The following is an 18,843-nucleotide window of genomic DNA, read 5'->3' as shown; positions in this document are numbered from 1 at the left end:
TAGTACACATCTCTTGTGTAAGTATTCGCGGAGATTTTTTTAACGAATCTCTGTCAATATTTATTTTTAACAGGGTATTTCCAGATTACTACCTACTATCCTATACACCTGAAATTATATCATTCGTTGAGGAAAGTTGACCTTGCTTGAAAATAACATGTGGAAATGCTATTACGAAATTTATTTAACTAGGTAATTCCAAAGCGGAAGAAGGAAATATATTTTAATGCATAGTAAAAATAGTCTGAGAGTAGGTTTGAGTAACAGCAGAAGCCCCAGACGGGCTTCCAATCAAATGCGGTTTCTTACCATCATTTACTAACTATATTATACCCTTACAATACCAAATATTATACAAATATATTATGAACTGGATAATTGAAGTCTGATAAAAGAATACTTAATACAACTTATTGCGCTTCGTGTAGGTATTTGCCTTTAAATTGAGTAGGTACCTACTTACTCGTACATAATTAATGAGTAGTAGTAATTATAAAAATTATAAATAAGCAAAATTATCAGATTATAAAATATGGTTGAGTAGTGTATTCTATATCATATTCCTGAGAAGATAGTACCTAGCTACTATTATATTTAAATCATACACCAATAAATTAAGGAAGTAAAAAGGGGTTGAAGTTTAAAGTTCGCGGCAACCTATAGTTTATACTTACTTACTTATAGGCACCAAAGTTAACCCATTCTGTACTTAAACATACTTATTAGACAGATGCTAGTAATATAAACTGTGGTAGGATCTGTCATTACTAAAACTTCGAAATATGCTACTTGGTCTATACTTACTGAAAGGGACAAAGCTATCCACTTATACGGGAATTGTCGAGCAAAAAGCCGAGTTATCAAAGTACTGTGTCGGTTTCCACAGATAAAATAATATTAGCAATTGTCAAACGTCAGTTGGTTATCAGCCACATAGGTAATCGAAATTCACATCATAGTACGAATTTTCTTTTGGGAAAATCCGATTTTGTAACATATATAAGTGTGTAATACATTTCCAGTTTTCTGTTGATATTAGCTTCATTCTATGAGTCATTAAACATTGGCAGCAGGCAATAGCGTATAAAATAAGTAAATATTTCACGTTGTGTGTCAAGATTGATTTTATTTTATTTTGTTTTAACAGTGGCTTATTGGTACTAATAGCTAATAAAATCACTTTGTGTGTGGCGTCGTTCAGTTTATTCGACATATTGGACATACAATAATCTGAAATGTGAAGTAGAATTAACGCTTGTTGAGCGATGGATGAGAGTACTAAGAATTCCCCTTGTAAGGTAAAATTTACCAATGTTTTGCTGTTTAATCCTCTTCTGACTGTAGAAAGATTTAAGCTGAGTTTTCTTGTTGTTAATAATTAAGTATTAATTCATTTTGCTTTCATTAGTTATGCCATTAGTGCATACAGTTGTTTTAGATTGTGATAATGGCTATACATTTGTGTCCTTCAATAGATAATTGTTTTTATTATCATTGTGTGTTTACTATGGTTTATACTTAAGCCATCAAGGGGTTATACTTTTTAAAACTGTTTCTGATAATAAATCTGTGAATTTATGTTTTTCTATTTGTACTGGTGGTTTTTATGACCAGTATTTATTGCAGAAGTGGGCAATAAACTTGCCTACTTTAAGTATCATTGATGAGATGGTGATTTTTTTTATTACTCCAAGTATTAAAGATAGAATGCACATTGCTTCTCTTTATTAATTTGCATTTTCTACACAATGAAATATTTCACACAAATCAATAATTAGTTTTGACTTGTAGTTTCAATTTTATTAAATGTTAAAAGTGTGTATGTTTAGAGGAACATAAAAGTGCTTAACAATAATTCATTTTAGGTAAATAATGACATTACATGTGAATACATATTTTATTTACATTTTTTATTTGTAATTTATGAAACATACATAAGTTTTATATGTTAACATTCAATAGAGTAGCACTATTGTTATTTGACAACAGAAGTATTTGTGCATAAATGTTGTCATGTTGAGGAAAATAGCACTTTAGTACCTGAACTTTGTACCTATATGTGTCTGAAGCAGGTAAACAGACAAGAACCAGACACAATTAACAAAATGATTGATTTTCCTCTGAGAAACTGCTACCAGAATTTTCGCTAAGTAATGATTATTTAATAGGTACTTTAAAACATTTACACATTCCAATAATTTGATGATAAGAAACTTTCTATGTACCTAATGTATTTGACTTTAAAATTGAAAATAGTGTTTGTAAATAATTCAAAGATATTTATTAAATATTTCTTATTGGATGCTTATCAAATTAAAATTGATTGTGAAGAGACTATATTTTGTGAGCAATAATTATACACATAGATTGGTACACATTATTAATTTTAACAGAATACTTTTTAATTTATCAATAAAAATAACATTAGCAAAGTAATTGCATCTTACTACAGTTGAATGCACATTAGCACAATAGGTTTCATAATCACATTTTATGTTCCTCTAAATAAAACTTGTATCTTGAAATTGAGATGTCCACACTCGCTTGTTATTTTTGATGTTGCACAAACTTGCTAGGAGTGTGATGGTGCAGAGGAGCTGCAACTGCATGCTGAGGTGGAACACCTGAGGCAGCACCTCGCTGAGAGAGACTCGCACATTGTAGCTCTAGAGGGAGAGTTCATTAAGTGCACTGCTAGGGCCAACGATCTTGAAGAACAACTCAACACTTGGAGGGAGAAATATGAAAGGTTAGTATATTGATATTGTTGTAATATCAATGAAGATTTTACAACTACAACTCGGAGAAGATCAGTATTAAAAATATTTATTTTTTAGCTAGACATGATGTAGCATTTTTCAGTACAGCTGTATCCCAACATTAGAATCTTAACAGTAGTTACTGCTAAAACGATTGTATAAAAATATTCAACCAATAAACAAAATACTTTTTGTATTTTGTTTCTACTGAAATGTTTCACATTCATTGAACTGTTACTTTGATTTCAACTTTCAAATTTCAACATCTAGGTTATGGACTATTGATTACACTACATGGTGCTGCTAATTGCTATAGTGCTTGTTCACGTTGGAACTCGCAGGCGCGGTGGCGGTCGCGAGCGCGGGGACGTGGCGATTTGTGTTCACGTTGGCCGCCAGGCGGGCGTTTGGCTCAAACTGGCTCAAACTGGTTGATCTTACTTGACATCGCGAGTGGATCGCGCCCGCCACCGCTAGTTCGACGTGAACACACACGAACATCTTCACTTGTTTGATATTGGCGCGAGCGCGCCACGCGGGCCGCGCGCGACGCCGCTAGCTCGCCCGCGACTTAGACCGCGCGAACGGTTTGTACGTGAACACTTCGGTACATCGCCATACGTTTGATATTTCGCGACCGCGCCCGCCACCGCGCCCGCGAGTCAACGTGAATGAGCACTTACACTACTCATTCATCAATTAAAGCTTGCAAAATCCATTTCAAATCACAGATTAAGATAATAATACATAAATGTATGTTATCAGTAGGTATTTCCATATTTTAATTTTTTTACAGATTATATGATTCGCACAAAAGAGTACAAAAATTGAACCAAGTGCTTGAAGATAAACTTTTGCAGATGGTTGACAAAATGAAGGGTGAAAAGAGCCAACTAACCAAGGATATTGCCACTTTATCAGTCAGATTAGCTGAATCTAAGCATAACTACAGTATGCTGCAGAAGGAAAATGTATGTTCTTTATCGTGTAATTGAGGTAAAGAGATAAACGGCCAGAGTTGTAATAATGCTTTTTTATTTCCAGGAAAGATACAAAAATGATATGAATCTCGCAATACAACTGCTACAATGCAAACCTGATAATTTTGTGTCTCAAAAGCTGGATAACGTAAGTGAAATGGTCTTAGTCTTAACTGACTGAGTGTGTAGTAACAGTAGTTTTTCAATAGGTTTGTTTTGTTCACAGCTTCCTGTTGACACTCAAGCCCGCGTTTCCCAGTATGTCATGTCCAAGACATCCAAGCCGTCTAGCTCGTCGGCTCAGTCAAAGAACGGAAATGAAATGGACACTTTTGATGCTAGTGAATACGAGTTCAATATCTCTGCTTCACTTATGTCCAAGATCTTAGAGGACAGTATTCAAGACACCGTCACCAAACACTGTGACACGTGCACCTGCAATAAATCACAAAACAAACCATTTTGCTACAATGAGAGCTACTACACGGTAGCCACCCAAACAATGTTGGGCGGAGAAATGAAAAACTCTCTGTGTCTCAATTGTAACGCCGATATCAAGTCTATTCATTCAAATCTCAGTATTAGAAGTAGCTCACCGCACGCTATTAAAATCGTTAACGATAAATCTGTTAGTCTCGGAGTGGTCAGCCCTTTGTACATATTACCACAAAACCCGGAACCTGTCATAGAAATTCAACCGCCGATCGTCGAAAAGCCGAAAAATAACGGCGTTGTGGTTGATAAAGTAAAAGTAAGCGAAAAAAATATATTAGAAACGATGGTACAAATAGATACTGCGTCTAAACTTGAAGACATGAAGCAATTCAGGAAGACTAATAGTATGAACATGGAACCTGCTGTTCATCACAAACTATGTGATCGTACCAAAAGCTCAATCTCTAGTAAGAAAAGTAGCATACACAGCGCTGGGAATGAAGATCTGTTACTTGCCAAAGATAACTTGAACAATAAAGATGTTCAACCTAAAATTGAAAAGATGGCTGATAATATAAGTTTAAGAAAAAACTCTCATAGCTCAATGGGTGCAGTCAGCAGGACGTCGTCGATTGCCAAGTCAACGGTAAGCACGCACAAATCTAATACCCAGGTCGGGCCGGGGCCTAGGTTCTGTCACTTGCGCATGCAGGCCGGCTCCAAAAATATTCTCCTCGATAACGCGGAGCCTGATGTGCCGCCTGTTCTGTATAGGCGACAAAGCAAATGCAATGAAAATTCTATTTTCAAAGATCTCAATGATGACGTTGACAATTTTATTGATCTAGATAAGACAGACGATGACACCATTAAAGAAGATATTAAAAATGATAATATAGTTGTAGAGACCACACTGATTGACGTCCACGTTGATAATAATATAAAAGACACTAGTGTAGCCGCCAAACCCACATCTATCAACCCAGTCTTATTGAATGTTTCGTCTTCCCCCTTGCAACCGTTAAAGACTCATACTTTTTCCAACAGCTCAGAGAATAATAACAATAAATCTCAAAGTATCGAAAGTCAACAGAACACATCTGAAATTGATAACTTGTTGAACGATTTCAATGCGGAAGTCAATAATGCGCAAAATAATAACATTCCGAATAACGATGAGTCAAAAAAGGTAGACGTTATTACCCCCACCGACAATCACGATGTAAAAATATTTAACTTCGATCGATACGAACAAAATAAGTTGACCAATCAATATAATAAGCCTCTAAGAAAAATCGACATGTCACAACTTCACTCCCTTGAAAACACAAGGATTTCAAAAGATTTACCACCGCAAGGTGAAATGCCAAAGATGGAGAAAAAACCAGATATAACGAAGACTCCACTGCCACCCATAGTTAACGTGTACCCAAACCTTACACAAACTCATCTGAAAGTTAATGAAACTACAAAAGTTTTCACAAACGAACAGAGCACAAGTTCACTATCGAGCGACGATAGTGCCGCGTTATTGCAAAAACAACAGCTGCTCAGAGTTGCGGAGTGGGTCGAGAAAAATCTGGAACAACAGAATAGTTTTAACGATCCATTGGACGAGGATGTCAGTTTTGCTAACAGAGCGTTGAGACGAGACAGTAAGCTTTCCAGGCTGACGGAAACTCTGAACGAACTTGCGCTCAATATGCCTCATCCAGTTAGTAAATATTCAAAGTCCTACGCCAGGGACGGCCATATCTTAGCGCAAAACAACATTCCTGTGCAAAATCAAGATAAAACAGTGAAACCAAACATTCCTGTGCCCAAACTGGCAGGACATATTGCCAAGGAGACAATATTTCCCGTGGAATGCGGTGATGCGACTGTCACAGAAATAAGTGACAACTCGAAGAATAGGGCAACTGCTGAGGACTTCGCCGCCGTCACAGAGGGTTTAAGAGCTAAAGGCAATAAAGAAATTACACCGGAAGACTTGGCTCGCATGGAGTACAACGTGAAGAAGTTCTTGTTGAGCGGTCCCCAGTGGGTGAACCCCGGCTCGGTGGGGCGGAGTCGGCGCACAAGCAGTAAAACTGAGACTGATGTATAATTCCACAGTAGGTAGCTACGATAGTTGAAACAAGTTGCATTCCATTTTAATGCATAGGTCGAATACATGTATGGCAGTCTTGCTCTGTTTATTTATTTTGCAGCTTTTGTCGCAAGTGTATTGGTTTTTAATTGTATGAAATAGATGAATAATTGGATTTTAATACTTTAAAATAATAGTTTCGCAACATGTTCCTAATTGTAGATATTTCACTTTCCTTCGATGTATTATGTATACCGAGGATGTTTACTGCTCATATTAATCTATTATTCAAACTAGTCTTTCGTACGTGTGTTTTGATTATTGCGCTTAAAATAATAATTTAAACTTAAGATTTATATTGTATAAAGATTCGTGTTCTAGTAAGGCATTTATTTTATTACACTTATGGAGCGAGCGTGGAGGGTAGTGGAGATATGCAATATGATGAGATGAATGTTGAGAGCAGAGATGATGTATGAAATGATGAAGTCGAGCACAAACTTTTGGTTTCAGAGCTTCGTAATTTCGAATTTGTTTCGTGTAAGGTAGTCCAGAGTCTTCAGTGTTAGTCGTTTGAAGATCGATACTGATTACAAACAAGGCTGTCGTTTGCTAGAATAGCTTAGTATAGGGATAAAAGCATCGCCAATATTAAAGTAATAAGACGACAAGTAATAAGAGCTATTTGTAATGTTTCGGCATCACTTTAGCAAGCGCAGACTCCGCGGTCATCGACAATCTCGCACCGTGACTGTATGTTTGTACCGTGTGTCCGTATAGGTAGTGTTTAGTTTTGTACTATCATCTCTGAATTTTAGTATCACAATATTAGTACGCTTTCGAATAAATGTGATAAATGCAAATTATATGATAGTGGTTAAATTCGCCTAACGTACAAAATATTCTAGCAGTGGAGTTACTTAAAAGTATACCTAACTAATATTGGCGCAGAAATTATTTTCTTATGACTCATCGTTGTTACCAGAAAATATTATTACTAAGAGTACTCGTCGTCTGACCTTTTTTATTATTATATTAGACCAAATTATACTTATTTCTTTTCTATGTGCATTTATAAAGGAAAATATGTGATCTTTTATAGACTCACTCGTTTTCCTTTACGGCAATATGGTTGTTTTGTTATTTTATGTTTAGTAAAGTATTTTTTATAATTGTTTACGACTATTGTTTTGAACGTGACAAGTGTTTTGTGATAAATTCATTAATTTGTTATTATGTGTGTGTAGATTTTCGTCTGTAAAAAATAAGTATATTTTATGACTTAAAACTTACTTGCCTGTTTGAATTCTTTATCGTTCACCTTTAATTGATATTTAAACCAATAGTAATTATAATATACATAATGAGAGAGGATAGAATTATCAGAATTTTAGTATGAAATATTGGTAATAATGTCCTTATGAATATAAACATTTACCCTGATACTACTTACATACATACACAATGTAATATCTTGCCTCCGCTTACACATGTACAAGTTTTTATATGATAAATACATAATATATGTTATATCAAAATGGGTGTCTTTTACGCATATATCAATGGAAATTATATTTTTAATATTAGTTATGAGTGATCTGTATACAGTAGTTAGGAGATGAAATGTTAGCAAGTAGAACATACCTGCCACGAGGATGGATATAATGTTTTAGCGTATTGAGCACAAGTTAGTGTCGTTATGTGTTAGTGATTGTGTCCACCGATTCCTCTCAGCGAACACATTCCTTACGTGTACCCTGATGTCTCGTATTTATTGCCATGTATTTATTTACATCGTTTTTGATAATGTATTTTAGATACTCAGAAATGTGGATCTGTGATTTTTTGCGGTGGTTAAATGATCAGGAGTGTTATATTTAAGCAGATTCCAAATTACGTTATGAACACTTTCGTTAGGTGCAATAGCAACACAAATTAGTATTCGATATATTTTTTGTAAATGGCAAACACGCCTATATATTTTTAAAAAGATTTATAGTCTCTGACACCTAAAGCTTTTTTTAAATAATACATTCAAGTCTGTAGGCACTCCATTGATCATGAAGCTTGTTGCTGCCCCTAGTGTTAAGTTAGATATAGTCATATGCTTTCGAATGAATATTCACAGAATGCTAGGGCTGCTCCCACTGACTAGCTTCAGCGGCGTAAATGTAATATGTGTTTATTTATTAAACAATATGGTGAACATTTTGTGAGTTTTATTTCAATGTTCTACTTCGTTCGTTCGGACCTATTCCTCTTGATTGAGTTTTAGAAGTTAACGTAATAGAATTTGTTATTCTGTTACTAAACTCAATGAAAAGCGCGGCTATAAGTTAATTACGTGGAAATCGAGGAGCAATGTTTTTCGTTGGCACTTGTGGTCACTATTGACGAATAAGGCTAGTGTACCTATTATTTATCAAAATATTTATCTTGATAATATTGAAGTCGGCAAGTAACAATTCTCTGAAAAATTTAAAATTCATATATTATATTGTTTTTTTTGTCCACGTAAACATGGGGTTGTGCGTGTTCACGGTAGCGTGAAATAGGTTATCGTTGCTAACAAGAAGGAAGGGCTTATCATGGATCACGACACGGCTGACCTTCGCATTTCCAAAATACTCCGGGCAAGTCCATTGTATTGTCGACCTTGTGCGGAGCTCAAGCCATTGTTCAGTAACGTCTTCAATTTTCGCTTTAACATAAAATTTCACCTTGGATGATTAACAGGCGTAATTGTGTATTTTTATCTCAGGATGTTTGTATTAGATGTTTATGTAAGCGACTTAGTTGTCTTGCGCGTATTTGAAACTGCAGATTATTTTTGTTTTGTTGAGACGGGTGGAAATAGACGTGACAAATGATTATAAGATACGATAGCTTAATATGTAACAAAACATGATGCAATTACCTACGTGACTTTACTATTATAATATATCCAGTTGTTTAAATAGTTTATAGATTTGCTCGACTTGTACTATAAGCCCGGTACGGTACTGTTACTCTTTTGGTTATATCTCCTATCCAACTAACTCCTAATTATGCTGCTAGAGCAATGTGTAGAAGAGTCGAAATAGGTCTTATCTACTAGTTTTGGAAAAAAACGAACAAAGGCAAGCATTAATAAATTAGGCATTAAATAAAATTAAACTAGGTATAGTATTAAATAATAATCAATTAAGTTCAGCTATTCATATGAATCAGTAATATCTACGCAAAGTCTCCAATCCAGGCACGGTAGGCAGTGCACTTGCTATGGCAGATAATGGCGAATCGGCGATCATACATCAGCGAGTGAACGACCGTGCGATTCGCGCCACGCGCCGGGCGGTAAGCCCTAATGTCTTGGAAAGCATGCTCTAACAATGGCCACCTTCTACACCTGCTTTATGTTTCGCTTCCTGATCACTTGATTGATTGTATTGAATACAATGCATTTATAAATTACATACAGGTGAGTAAATTAGATATTTGTATGATACAGAACTCTACATGTATAAAAGTAATTAGGTAGGTAGATACGTATAACAGTGTTTGCCAGCGTCAATAAAGAGATTTTACGAGTGTAACTGCTGTAACATATTTGAAATAGGTTACGAGCCACGCCCGCCGATTCGCATTCATAAAAAGACAAAATTTCACGGTAACAAAGCAGGTGTAGTTAGAGCCATAACCGCGACTCATAAAATGACATAATTTTTATACCGTAGTGTTATACACAATATGTTACACGTGCCGTAATTTAACATAATTATGTGGTTTTCACATAGTTTGCAGATTATTCAAGCTTTTCATTCAGAAGCTTTTCATGTCCAAATCGTTTTTCTTTATCCACAAACTTATTCTTATCCACAAAAGAAGCATATTAAATTGAGTAGGTACATAGGTATTGGGTAGATACCTACGTGGTTATTTACTTTCGATAGATAGATAGATTATTTTTCTAAAATCTTTTTTCATTTCGGGTTTTGAATTCCATATTAAAGCAGCTAACCAAACAATATTTTCACGGAAATCGTTTGTTTCCCTGTCAGAGTTCACACTGAAAGCAATTTGTTTTAAACAAAAGTTCGGAACAAATGTCGGCGCAAGGCGGATAATTCACGTTTTTGTTTGGAAGCACTTGAGCGTCCACAGCAGAACAGTTTCACAATCAATAAGTCAAAAATTTCACGGATACACGATACTATTTTAATTGAAGCGTAGAAACTGGTCACTGTTGACTAGCAGAAATCTTTTAGGGAAAAATGTAAGCAGTCGACAGTAGGCACAAGACTTTTGTTTGAAAACTCACAAATAAATTATTAGGCAGACGTCCCCATGAATGATGTCCTCGAGTAGGTAGTCATTAGTAGTCAATCAAATCCAATCAGGTAATATTTCATAAGCCTGTCTGTAAGATTCTAGAATTCAGAATCATAAATCTTTCGTCTAATGAACCTGTCTTTGTATCTTAAAGGCGTCAAGATCAAAGACACCATGACTGTATATTTAGATGTATTCAGTGGCTACCATCCGACCACACACTCGCGAAATTCAAAAGACTTAAACGATTCATTAGTCACGGCTACGTATTACACATTGTTGCGTGAATTTTCGCATGTGATCAATTTGTGAAGCTCGTTATGTTTCATACAGTTATAACGTTATGTCAGCTGCAAAATATCCTATGAATTGCGCACGTGAATGCATTAATGTAGCCGCGTAAGGACTTTTCGGCCTTCTCACGGTCGCGTATTCCGTTTGTTGTGACAATAAGGGAAATGTATAGAATTTCCGTTAACCGTTATGCCACATGTAACTGTCTACCGTGGTAATATGAATTAGTCGAGTTCACACTGTCGAAAACACGCACAGAGCGCAAATGATAATCGGCTCGTAGCTGAGAAGTGTCCCCTGTCTGATACGACACGACAATGTAGGTGTGTTGCTAAGCTTTTGGCGATACCTAAATTGTCTACGTAAAGTTGACCGTCCCAAGATTTTGAAAGCGAGCACACTGAGCACAGTAGAACATACGATAACATACCTGTCTGTATGTGCTTATTTAGAGTAGAAAATCTCTAATACATAACATCGAAATCTAGCCACAGCAGTTTTCCGTCATGTTTATTGAAAAGGCAAAGCATTAGAAAATTAAGTATATGTACATATTTCTAGGGTTATTGCGCGGTGCAATCTTTTTTATAAACAACGCTTATAAAAGACTGGCCGTTATCGTTGTCTTTAGTGAAATAAGTGGTTGTGGTCGTGAGAGTATAATGAAAACGCACTCGTGACAAAGAAGCACGAAACATATAAGATCCGTAAGAGCCTGTATGTGCCACAATAGCGGAACGGTATGGCACAGCGCAGTAAATTAGGGCCATTTGACATAACGATTATCTCCGAAACAAATTAAACTATAATTTAAACACATTAGGAAGTTTGGAAAAGTATTGAGGTGACGAGTTCGCTAATAGATTGAGTGCAGTGTTTGTGGGAGCTTTACCGCACTCGTTGTCATGTGTAGCGGTACCTAAGTAGTTAAACTAAGGAAGATACCTACATAGATAGGATTTTATTTGCTAAGATATTACTCAACAGTTAGGAAATCATATACTTATGTGATTGTAGTTTATCATGTCCATTCCGTGACGGTTCTACGTTTCAAAACTCGGAGGAATGTGAAAAGTGTTGGGCAAAGGAGGTACTTACTTATTAAATGTGAAACAACAAGGAGCCGGATAATTTTACTACGATAAGTAATCAGATTTCAAGATACTACATTTTCGATGATTCTACTAAACCAATAACCAAAGTGGCATACATAACAAAGTAAGTAGAAAAGCGAAAACCAATCATCAAATCAGTAGAAAGGCTGGCGCTTACTTCGCTCGTGACAAAGCCATTATCAATCTAGAGCTATATAATTATTTTATAACACTTTTATTTGTCCCAATAAATGAAACAATTATGTCTGCACTGAGTGTGAAGTACGGTCGGTGTTGTTTCGCACGACGACCCGCCCGGGCCGGTACGTGCTCAGTCAGTGGCGGTCACCAGGCCAGCCCGCAGAATACCGCCACTACCGCGAATGCACCCCAGTTTCAGACGCAAATAGACTGTAATAATTTTTGCCAAATCTTTTTCTGTTTATGCAAAATACTCTCATTTTCTTATTTTTTCAATAAATGTAAAATAGATGGTTAGAAGACGATCTCTACTTTTGTAAAAAATAATAAGGGTTAAAGAATTTTAAAGGTATCAAGACTTTAGGTGGGTAAGTACCAAACAGTGGGTTTACATACTTGAAAAATACTACCTACTCTAAATAAAAAATCTTGCAAACACCCGTGAAGTTGACATAACTAAAAAATAAACATCATCATCCAATAGCATTCAATAAATAATAAATGTGTGACGTTTATCTGTCTGTCACAAGTCGTAGTGTTCGTGAATTTATGTTATTTTTGTGTTTTTGCCAAATTTCATGTCATGTAAACTAATCCATTTATACAAAATATTTATTTAATCCGATTTCAGCATTGCAACCGAATAACTATTATGAGTTTTAGACAAAACCTTTTATAATATTTTAAAACTATAGAAATACAAGAAGGCAGGACACCAGTGGGTATGGAAAGTTTTCTCATTTTTGTTCAGGAGTTCAAACATTGTTTCCTAATTTTTATACAATTGGGACAGATTTATTCAGTCCTACGCTAAAGAAACAGTATTTGATTTCAGCAATCCACGGAAGCCTTTTAATCGTCATCTATCGTCTACACATATCGAAGGTTTCGAACATTAGGTCGTAGATGACAGGTTGCAAGCATATGAATTCGGAGCCTGGAGTCATTAGTTCCAATGAGGCGACGATCCCGGAGGCGCTCACGTGGCGGCGAAAATGTGGCTGCATTCGGACCAGCGAGAAACTGAAAAAGATTCTACATTCTTTTCCATCACCGCCACCACCGACGCCAATGTCCACGGTAATGGTTCTTAAATTATTTTTCGATAATAGCTTTGTTCATTCTCAAAACATGTGAAGTTACGTTATACAGCAGGAGTCGGCTTCCTTTACTGACTATTTCGTAATGAATAAAGTGTAATAGTGCGAGTTTCATCCTCGATCACACGCGTAGAAGGCGAATGCTTAATGCGATATCAACGTCATTATTCGGATTTTACTATCAGTTCTCTAGTTTAAACACCTAGCCGACTAAAGCCATTTAACCTGGTGCGTATAGACATTGCAAAAATAAGTTAAATTTTAATATTTGATCACTTTTTTTTTCAGTGTTTTGCCAACACATGCATATCAAGTTATTGCGGGCACGCGGATCACATGACTACAGGGCGTACTTCTAGTGAAGTAGCAGAAGAAAAAAAGGTGAACATGCAGATTTTATTTATTGTAGTTTACTAACCCCCGGTTTTTGAGAACATTTAGCGGTAGTTTATCTATTCAATAGCGTTTTTTGTATGAGTTTTAACGCTATTGAATAGATAAACTGCCGCTGAATGTGCATCAGAAACGAGGGGTTAGATAATTTAGAAGTGACAGTTTGTCTAATTGCAGTCGATAATATCTTCATAAGTACGTGTGTTGGCGCTGGCGTCGGTCGTGATCGAGGTGGGCAGTGTTCGGTGTTCGTGCTGGGTCTATCGGCCATCGCTCGTGGCGCTTCGGGCCGCTGTCGTTACTCTGGAATGTCTTGTCTTGTCGCTTTACAATGCTGCGGACACGCGCCGCGCCGTCTTGCGCTTTGACTAACCCGCGAACATGAACTAAGGATCTTTATGCTAGACTCTTGTTGAACATTATTTTTTGTCGTTTTTACTAGCTTTAGAGGGAAAGCGCGTTGGTGGCACCTAGATTGTACTTCAAGTCATTTAGCAATCGTATGTTTAAAGGTTGCCACCTGCCACGCACTTAGGGAACAACCTTGGTACAGAAGGCTATACAAACATTGAAATCACGGACAAAAATTAACTTCATCATAAAGTAAACAATACATAAAATAACCCTCTGGAAAGATTACAATTGTGATAACGAGTGGCCAGAGCACTTTGTTATTGGCAGTCCACGCAGCCCTTTGATAGGCCTTTGGCATCGGATAGTTATGAATATCGTAAAATTAGTATTGTGTGTTATTGTAAATGTACGAGGCGATAGTCAGTGGCGGTACTGTGAAGCCTTCGGTAATGGATGCTCGTGAACTGTGATAGTATCGAAACTAGGATCGTGACGCGGCCGCGCCCACATCGCACCAACATTCCCACTAGAAATGGACATTTTTTAATGTTTACGTAAGAGTGAGTTTTATGGTCGTTTAATTTAGGAGTCAAGGACTGTTTTATAGTCCAGGCTTGTACCTGCGATGGCAACTTACTTGATGCAGTTGTTTCAAGGAGACTACATTCGTGTTAGCAGTATTGAACATTTGTTCATCTTTGTATTGAATAGTATTGGAAAATCGGGGGAGAGGCCTTTGCTCAGCAGTGGGACATAGAAACAGGCTAATAAAAAAAAGTATTGATTTAAAAATATGTAACTAAATGAAAATGATAAACTTGAGTACATGTAGAGATTGATTTTAAGTCCTAAGTAAATCACATATAACGAATCTATTGAGAGAATAATTAAATATTATTTCAAAATCAAAAGAAATTCCATACCCGCAGCTGTAGAAAGCATTCACGAACGAAAGTCCATATTTCAAATATCTGCGATAATGTAATAAACCTTTGAAAACCTCGAGACGTTAATATATGAAAGGAATTTCAAGACACATTACATTTTGAAATAACTAACATTCGTTACTTAACTATTGTTATAAAAAACAATACGAGTCATATTGATAAGCATTTACCGGATGATAGTGCGGATGGAACGAAGGTTTCCTCACCTTAACACTTAGTTTGTATTTAATTAAAGATTATCTTTTCTTTCATTAAAATGTATGTTTGTTCTGGGACATAAATTGCAAGCAAGCATCCGGACTTAAAAAAATGATTTTAAAAACACTTTTATTGTATAATTTATGTAAGGATTACGTAGATATTATTGTAATTTATGTATTCATTATTATACTATGTAAATATTTTTTTAAAGCAGTTTTAATATGAACATTGAACACACTGCATTTAATTTTTTACATCCATTTTACGTAGAGTTTCTATGTTACCTTGCGACAGATAGGTATGTACATACTTCTGATCTTTGAAGTGTCAAAGGGCGTTGTTCCATTTTTTTCTTACATTAAACCATTTCATAATCATGGTAACTAAGTAATACTAATTATGCAGAACAATGACACACCACATTGTACGTAAGCTTGTCTTTATTGATGACAACAGAAGTGACCGGCGGCACGGCTAAAAGTAGCGCGGTAACATTCAAAGCTATTGTATTCTCTATGTAAGTGCCACTAAACACCATGATTTATCATCAAATGCCACCTTTTGTCAATTATGAAGAGAAATGCTACTAAAACGAAGTACTATCGGTAACTCTTTGAGGCCTTATAGAGGAATAGTCAACCGTTCGATTTCAAGTGTTCGTTCTCCAATTTCACATTCTTAATTCGTTTTCTGCTTTCCGCGTTGATGTGGCTATTTAAATGAGTTGTAGTGAAAGCCTAAAATTAATCGTTACGATTTCTATTCCTGTTACTGATATACTAGATTTAACAAATAATGTGCTTGTGTATGTAACCCAGTCATTTTTTTGTCACGTTTCTTGTAAAATTCGGTTCAAGAAATTGTTCATGGTAAGTAGGTACTATAGGTACGTTGTCATTCTCGTGTCTAATTTACTGATACACTTTTCAAAATCCGTCGTAGCTCAGCTTCTAAATTTCCAAGAGCTTAATGAGTCTATAACAATATTTATGTTGTCTTTAAAAGAACGTATGTAAAAACAATGCGTCTTAGAAATAATTTTAACAATTTAATTACACGATTCACACAAAATTGAAATGGAAGAGGGAAAAGGAAGTATGTAGTTATTAAAAGTGTTTTATTTACTAAACGAACCTTGTTTGATGAACCCAATTGAGGTTGCGCGGCGTAATGTTTGTTAATGTTTAATTAAAGCGGTCTGATAGTGATCTCTCTAGGTTAAGACCAAGTACAGTAAAGAGTACGAAGTATTTGCCGACCGCTAAATTGGATTGTACCGGTCATTCATTCACCTGATGAAGATCGAGGATTTCGTTGCACAAACTATCAAGTAGGAAGAACCAGATTATCGTAACAGGCATCCTAATACTGATACTTTGAAGGTAAAGTTACTATGACTTGATAAAAATGAAAGAAACTATCTCCAACTTGTAACACAAGTAACAAGTTACAGCTTCATATTGAAAAGCCTCTTTTTTGGACATACCAAATATTTAAGCAATATTGCGAATCCAGTTTAAAATCTTTGTTAACTGATCTTAATACCTACTAGTCAAAATGCTTATTTGCTTTCAATAATTGTAGCAGCTACCTATTCAATATCGAGTTAGATTTACAAGACAAAATTGTATACCAACTCGTAATCATTTTACTACATTGAAAAGGTAACCTTTGACATCAGAAGCTTGTCCCGAAAACCTTTCCATTCTCCTTATTTAATAATGTAGATTCTAAAGTTTTGTTCAATCTAGATATTTTAAAAAGACTAAAAAGGCATATCGGTGCTGTGGCTAATCGTTTGGTCTGATGTTTACAGCTAACAATGTTACAATGAGATTGTTTAGGGACGCTCATTGATGAATGTAGCGTTATATTTATCTTTGAACTTCGATTACAGTAAGTAGGTTTACGATGATTTTGTTATCTTTGTGATATTGTTGTGGTTGTCTCGATGTGGGACCTGTTGCAATTTGATCGATAAGATATAGTCTATTATATGATAGTAGGAATATCTCCTAGCATACGATTCAAACCAATTGCAGTTAGGTATAAATGTTGGATCGTCCTATACTTTTGTTGACGTGATAAAATCTTGAAATTTCTCCGAAGGCAAAGTTCTATGATAATAAGTATCCCCTGTCTTACGTAGGCACACACAATCAAATAAAAAAACTCTTATGCTGCTCCTACTTTTGGTTCATGAAAATACAGAATCATGTACTATGTATCTGTATTCTTTGTAATCTTCGTTAGATCGATAGTAGCCTATGTCTTTATGCGGGATTTAATCTTTTGCCATGTCATCGGTTCAGCAAATTTCCCGAGACTGAAACACAAACAAACAGTATGTGTATTATAGCTGCAGCAGTTGCGCAGTACATCGTGGCACGTGGTGGCGGAGCTGGTGCAGCTGGTGCAGCTGTCGGTGACGGCGACCGCGCTGGCGCTCTACTACCTCATCTACTGCTACATGCAGCTGGTCTACTACACGCTCAGGAGTGCGCTCTACTTCCACCATGCTGACTTGTGAGTCATACCTACTCATGTCATTTATTTATAAAAAAGGCAAATTTCGGTTTATTTTTGTTGTCAAACAAGTCTAAGAGGAGTCGTCCTAGGTATTGTAAGAGAATATTAACATAATAATGTATTACAATTATTATCACAGATATATTTATTCAGTCGTTATCCAGCCTTCATCTCTTGATTGACATTAATTATTTATTTTACCTTGTACGCTTAAAGCTTTTCCTATTGCGATATGATATTTTCATAATTTCTGTTACCGTAAAGGTTACGTGGGGAAGATATCAATTAGCAATTTACATATTTTTGTTTTTCCAGGCCTATGAAAATCACGATCGGAGTAGTCACAATGACGTCAGTAATTGTGGGGTTCAATCTAATTCTGCGCATGGAGAAGGTCATCGCAATAATTGTCTAAAATGTCTGCGTCCACCTGAATTGTACCACATGGAGACGCTCCCACCGTAGAAAGTAATGAACCACTGAAAAAAATATATTTTCTACTAATATATTTCTTCAAATAAGTAAAATAGATATCAATGGAGCCAAAATTCAAGCGAAGAATTTTGGCAAAACACTTGATAGCATTAAGCTTATTACTAAGCTTAGAATCAGCTATTTTTTTCTGCTATTAATTATTCCGAAATATGTGATGACTCCACTGAAAACCAACACTTCACTTTATGAATCAAAAAACTGTTTCGAAAATATTTATTTTCAGTGGTTTGTTTAACTCGCGTGGGAGCGTCTCTATGTAGTTTTTATTACGTTATCAAAATGTGCCATGACATGAAATAATAAGATTTCAGTTGTAGCAAAATTAATACTAGCATACCACATTAGTGTGCAATTGAAGTTTTGAAAGCCTATGTTATTATACTATTTTAAATGATAATAACAATAAAATGTGAAATAGTACAACCGCAGTTTCACTTATTAAACACTATAACGCAGAAATACTCACCTGATTTGTAGTACACGTGAATACATGGAAAATACTTTGGTAGAATAATTTAGTTTGATGTTTACGGTAACAAATTTTTACTACGTGCGAAGATCGAATTCGTACGACGCCGACGTGCAGAAATTCATGGTGTCCACCAGAACTAAGTCGCTTAAAGCACCGTAGTCCCGAAGATATGATGCAATTTTCCTAATA

The 18,843-nt window shown here is 35.8% G+C and overlaps 2 protein-coding genes across 5 annotated transcripts; both read left to right on the top strand.

Annotated features, from left to right (window-relative positions):
• The first annotated feature begins 925 nt into the window (after window positions 1-925).
• On the top strand, window positions 926-8,472 carry LOC142976927 (uncharacterized). Of its 2 annotated transcripts, XM_076120540.1 has the most exons (6): window positions 951-1,003; window positions 1,148-1,298; window positions 2,577-2,749; window positions 3,556-3,730; window positions 3,804-3,887; window positions 3,966-8,472. In XM_076120540.1, exons 2-6 carry the CDS (start codon window positions 1,266-1,268, stop codon window positions 6,279-6,281), a joined length of 2,781 nt encoding a protein of 926 aa, XP_075976655.1. In that variant the 5' UTR covers window positions 951-1,003; window positions 1,148-1,265; the 3' UTR covers window positions 6,282-8,472. The 2 variants fall into 2 exon arrangements, with proteins under 2 accessions (XP_075976656.1, XP_075976655.1); XM_076120541.1 differs by lacking the exon at window positions 1,148-1,298 and having other exon boundaries at window positions 926-1,092.
• Window positions 8,473-12,672: 4,200 nt separating this feature from the next.
• On the top strand, window positions 12,673-18,588 carry LOC142977183 (uncharacterized). 3 transcript variants are annotated; one of them, XM_076120925.1, is made up of 5 exons: window positions 12,673-12,885; window positions 12,999-13,243; window positions 13,552-13,644; window positions 17,518-17,684; window positions 18,003-18,588. In XM_076120925.1, exons 2-5 carry the CDS (start codon window positions 13,070-13,072, stop codon window positions 18,100-18,102), a joined length of 534 nt encoding a protein of 177 aa, XP_075977040.1. In that variant the 5' UTR covers window positions 12,673-12,885; window positions 12,999-13,069; the 3' UTR covers window positions 18,103-18,588. The 3 variants fall into 3 exon arrangements, with proteins under 3 accessions (XP_075977040.1, XP_075977043.1, XP_075977041.1); XM_076120928.1 differs by having other exon boundaries at window positions 12,986-13,243; XM_076120926.1 differs by having other exon boundaries at window positions 12,980-13,243.
• Window positions 18,589-18,843: the final 255 nt, after the last annotated feature.

The sequence above is a fragment of the Anticarsia gemmatalis genome, chromosome 12 (assembly GCF_050436995.1).
Source record: "Anticarsia gemmatalis isolate Benzon Research Colony breed Stoneville strain chromosome 12, ilAntGemm2 primary, whole genome shotgun sequence".
NCBI classification, from domain to species: Eukaryota; Metazoa; Arthropoda; class Insecta; order Lepidoptera; family Erebidae; genus Anticarsia; species Anticarsia gemmatalis.
Note: the sequence above shows the minus strand (reverse complement) of the source record. Positions and strands in the feature narration are given on the sequence as shown.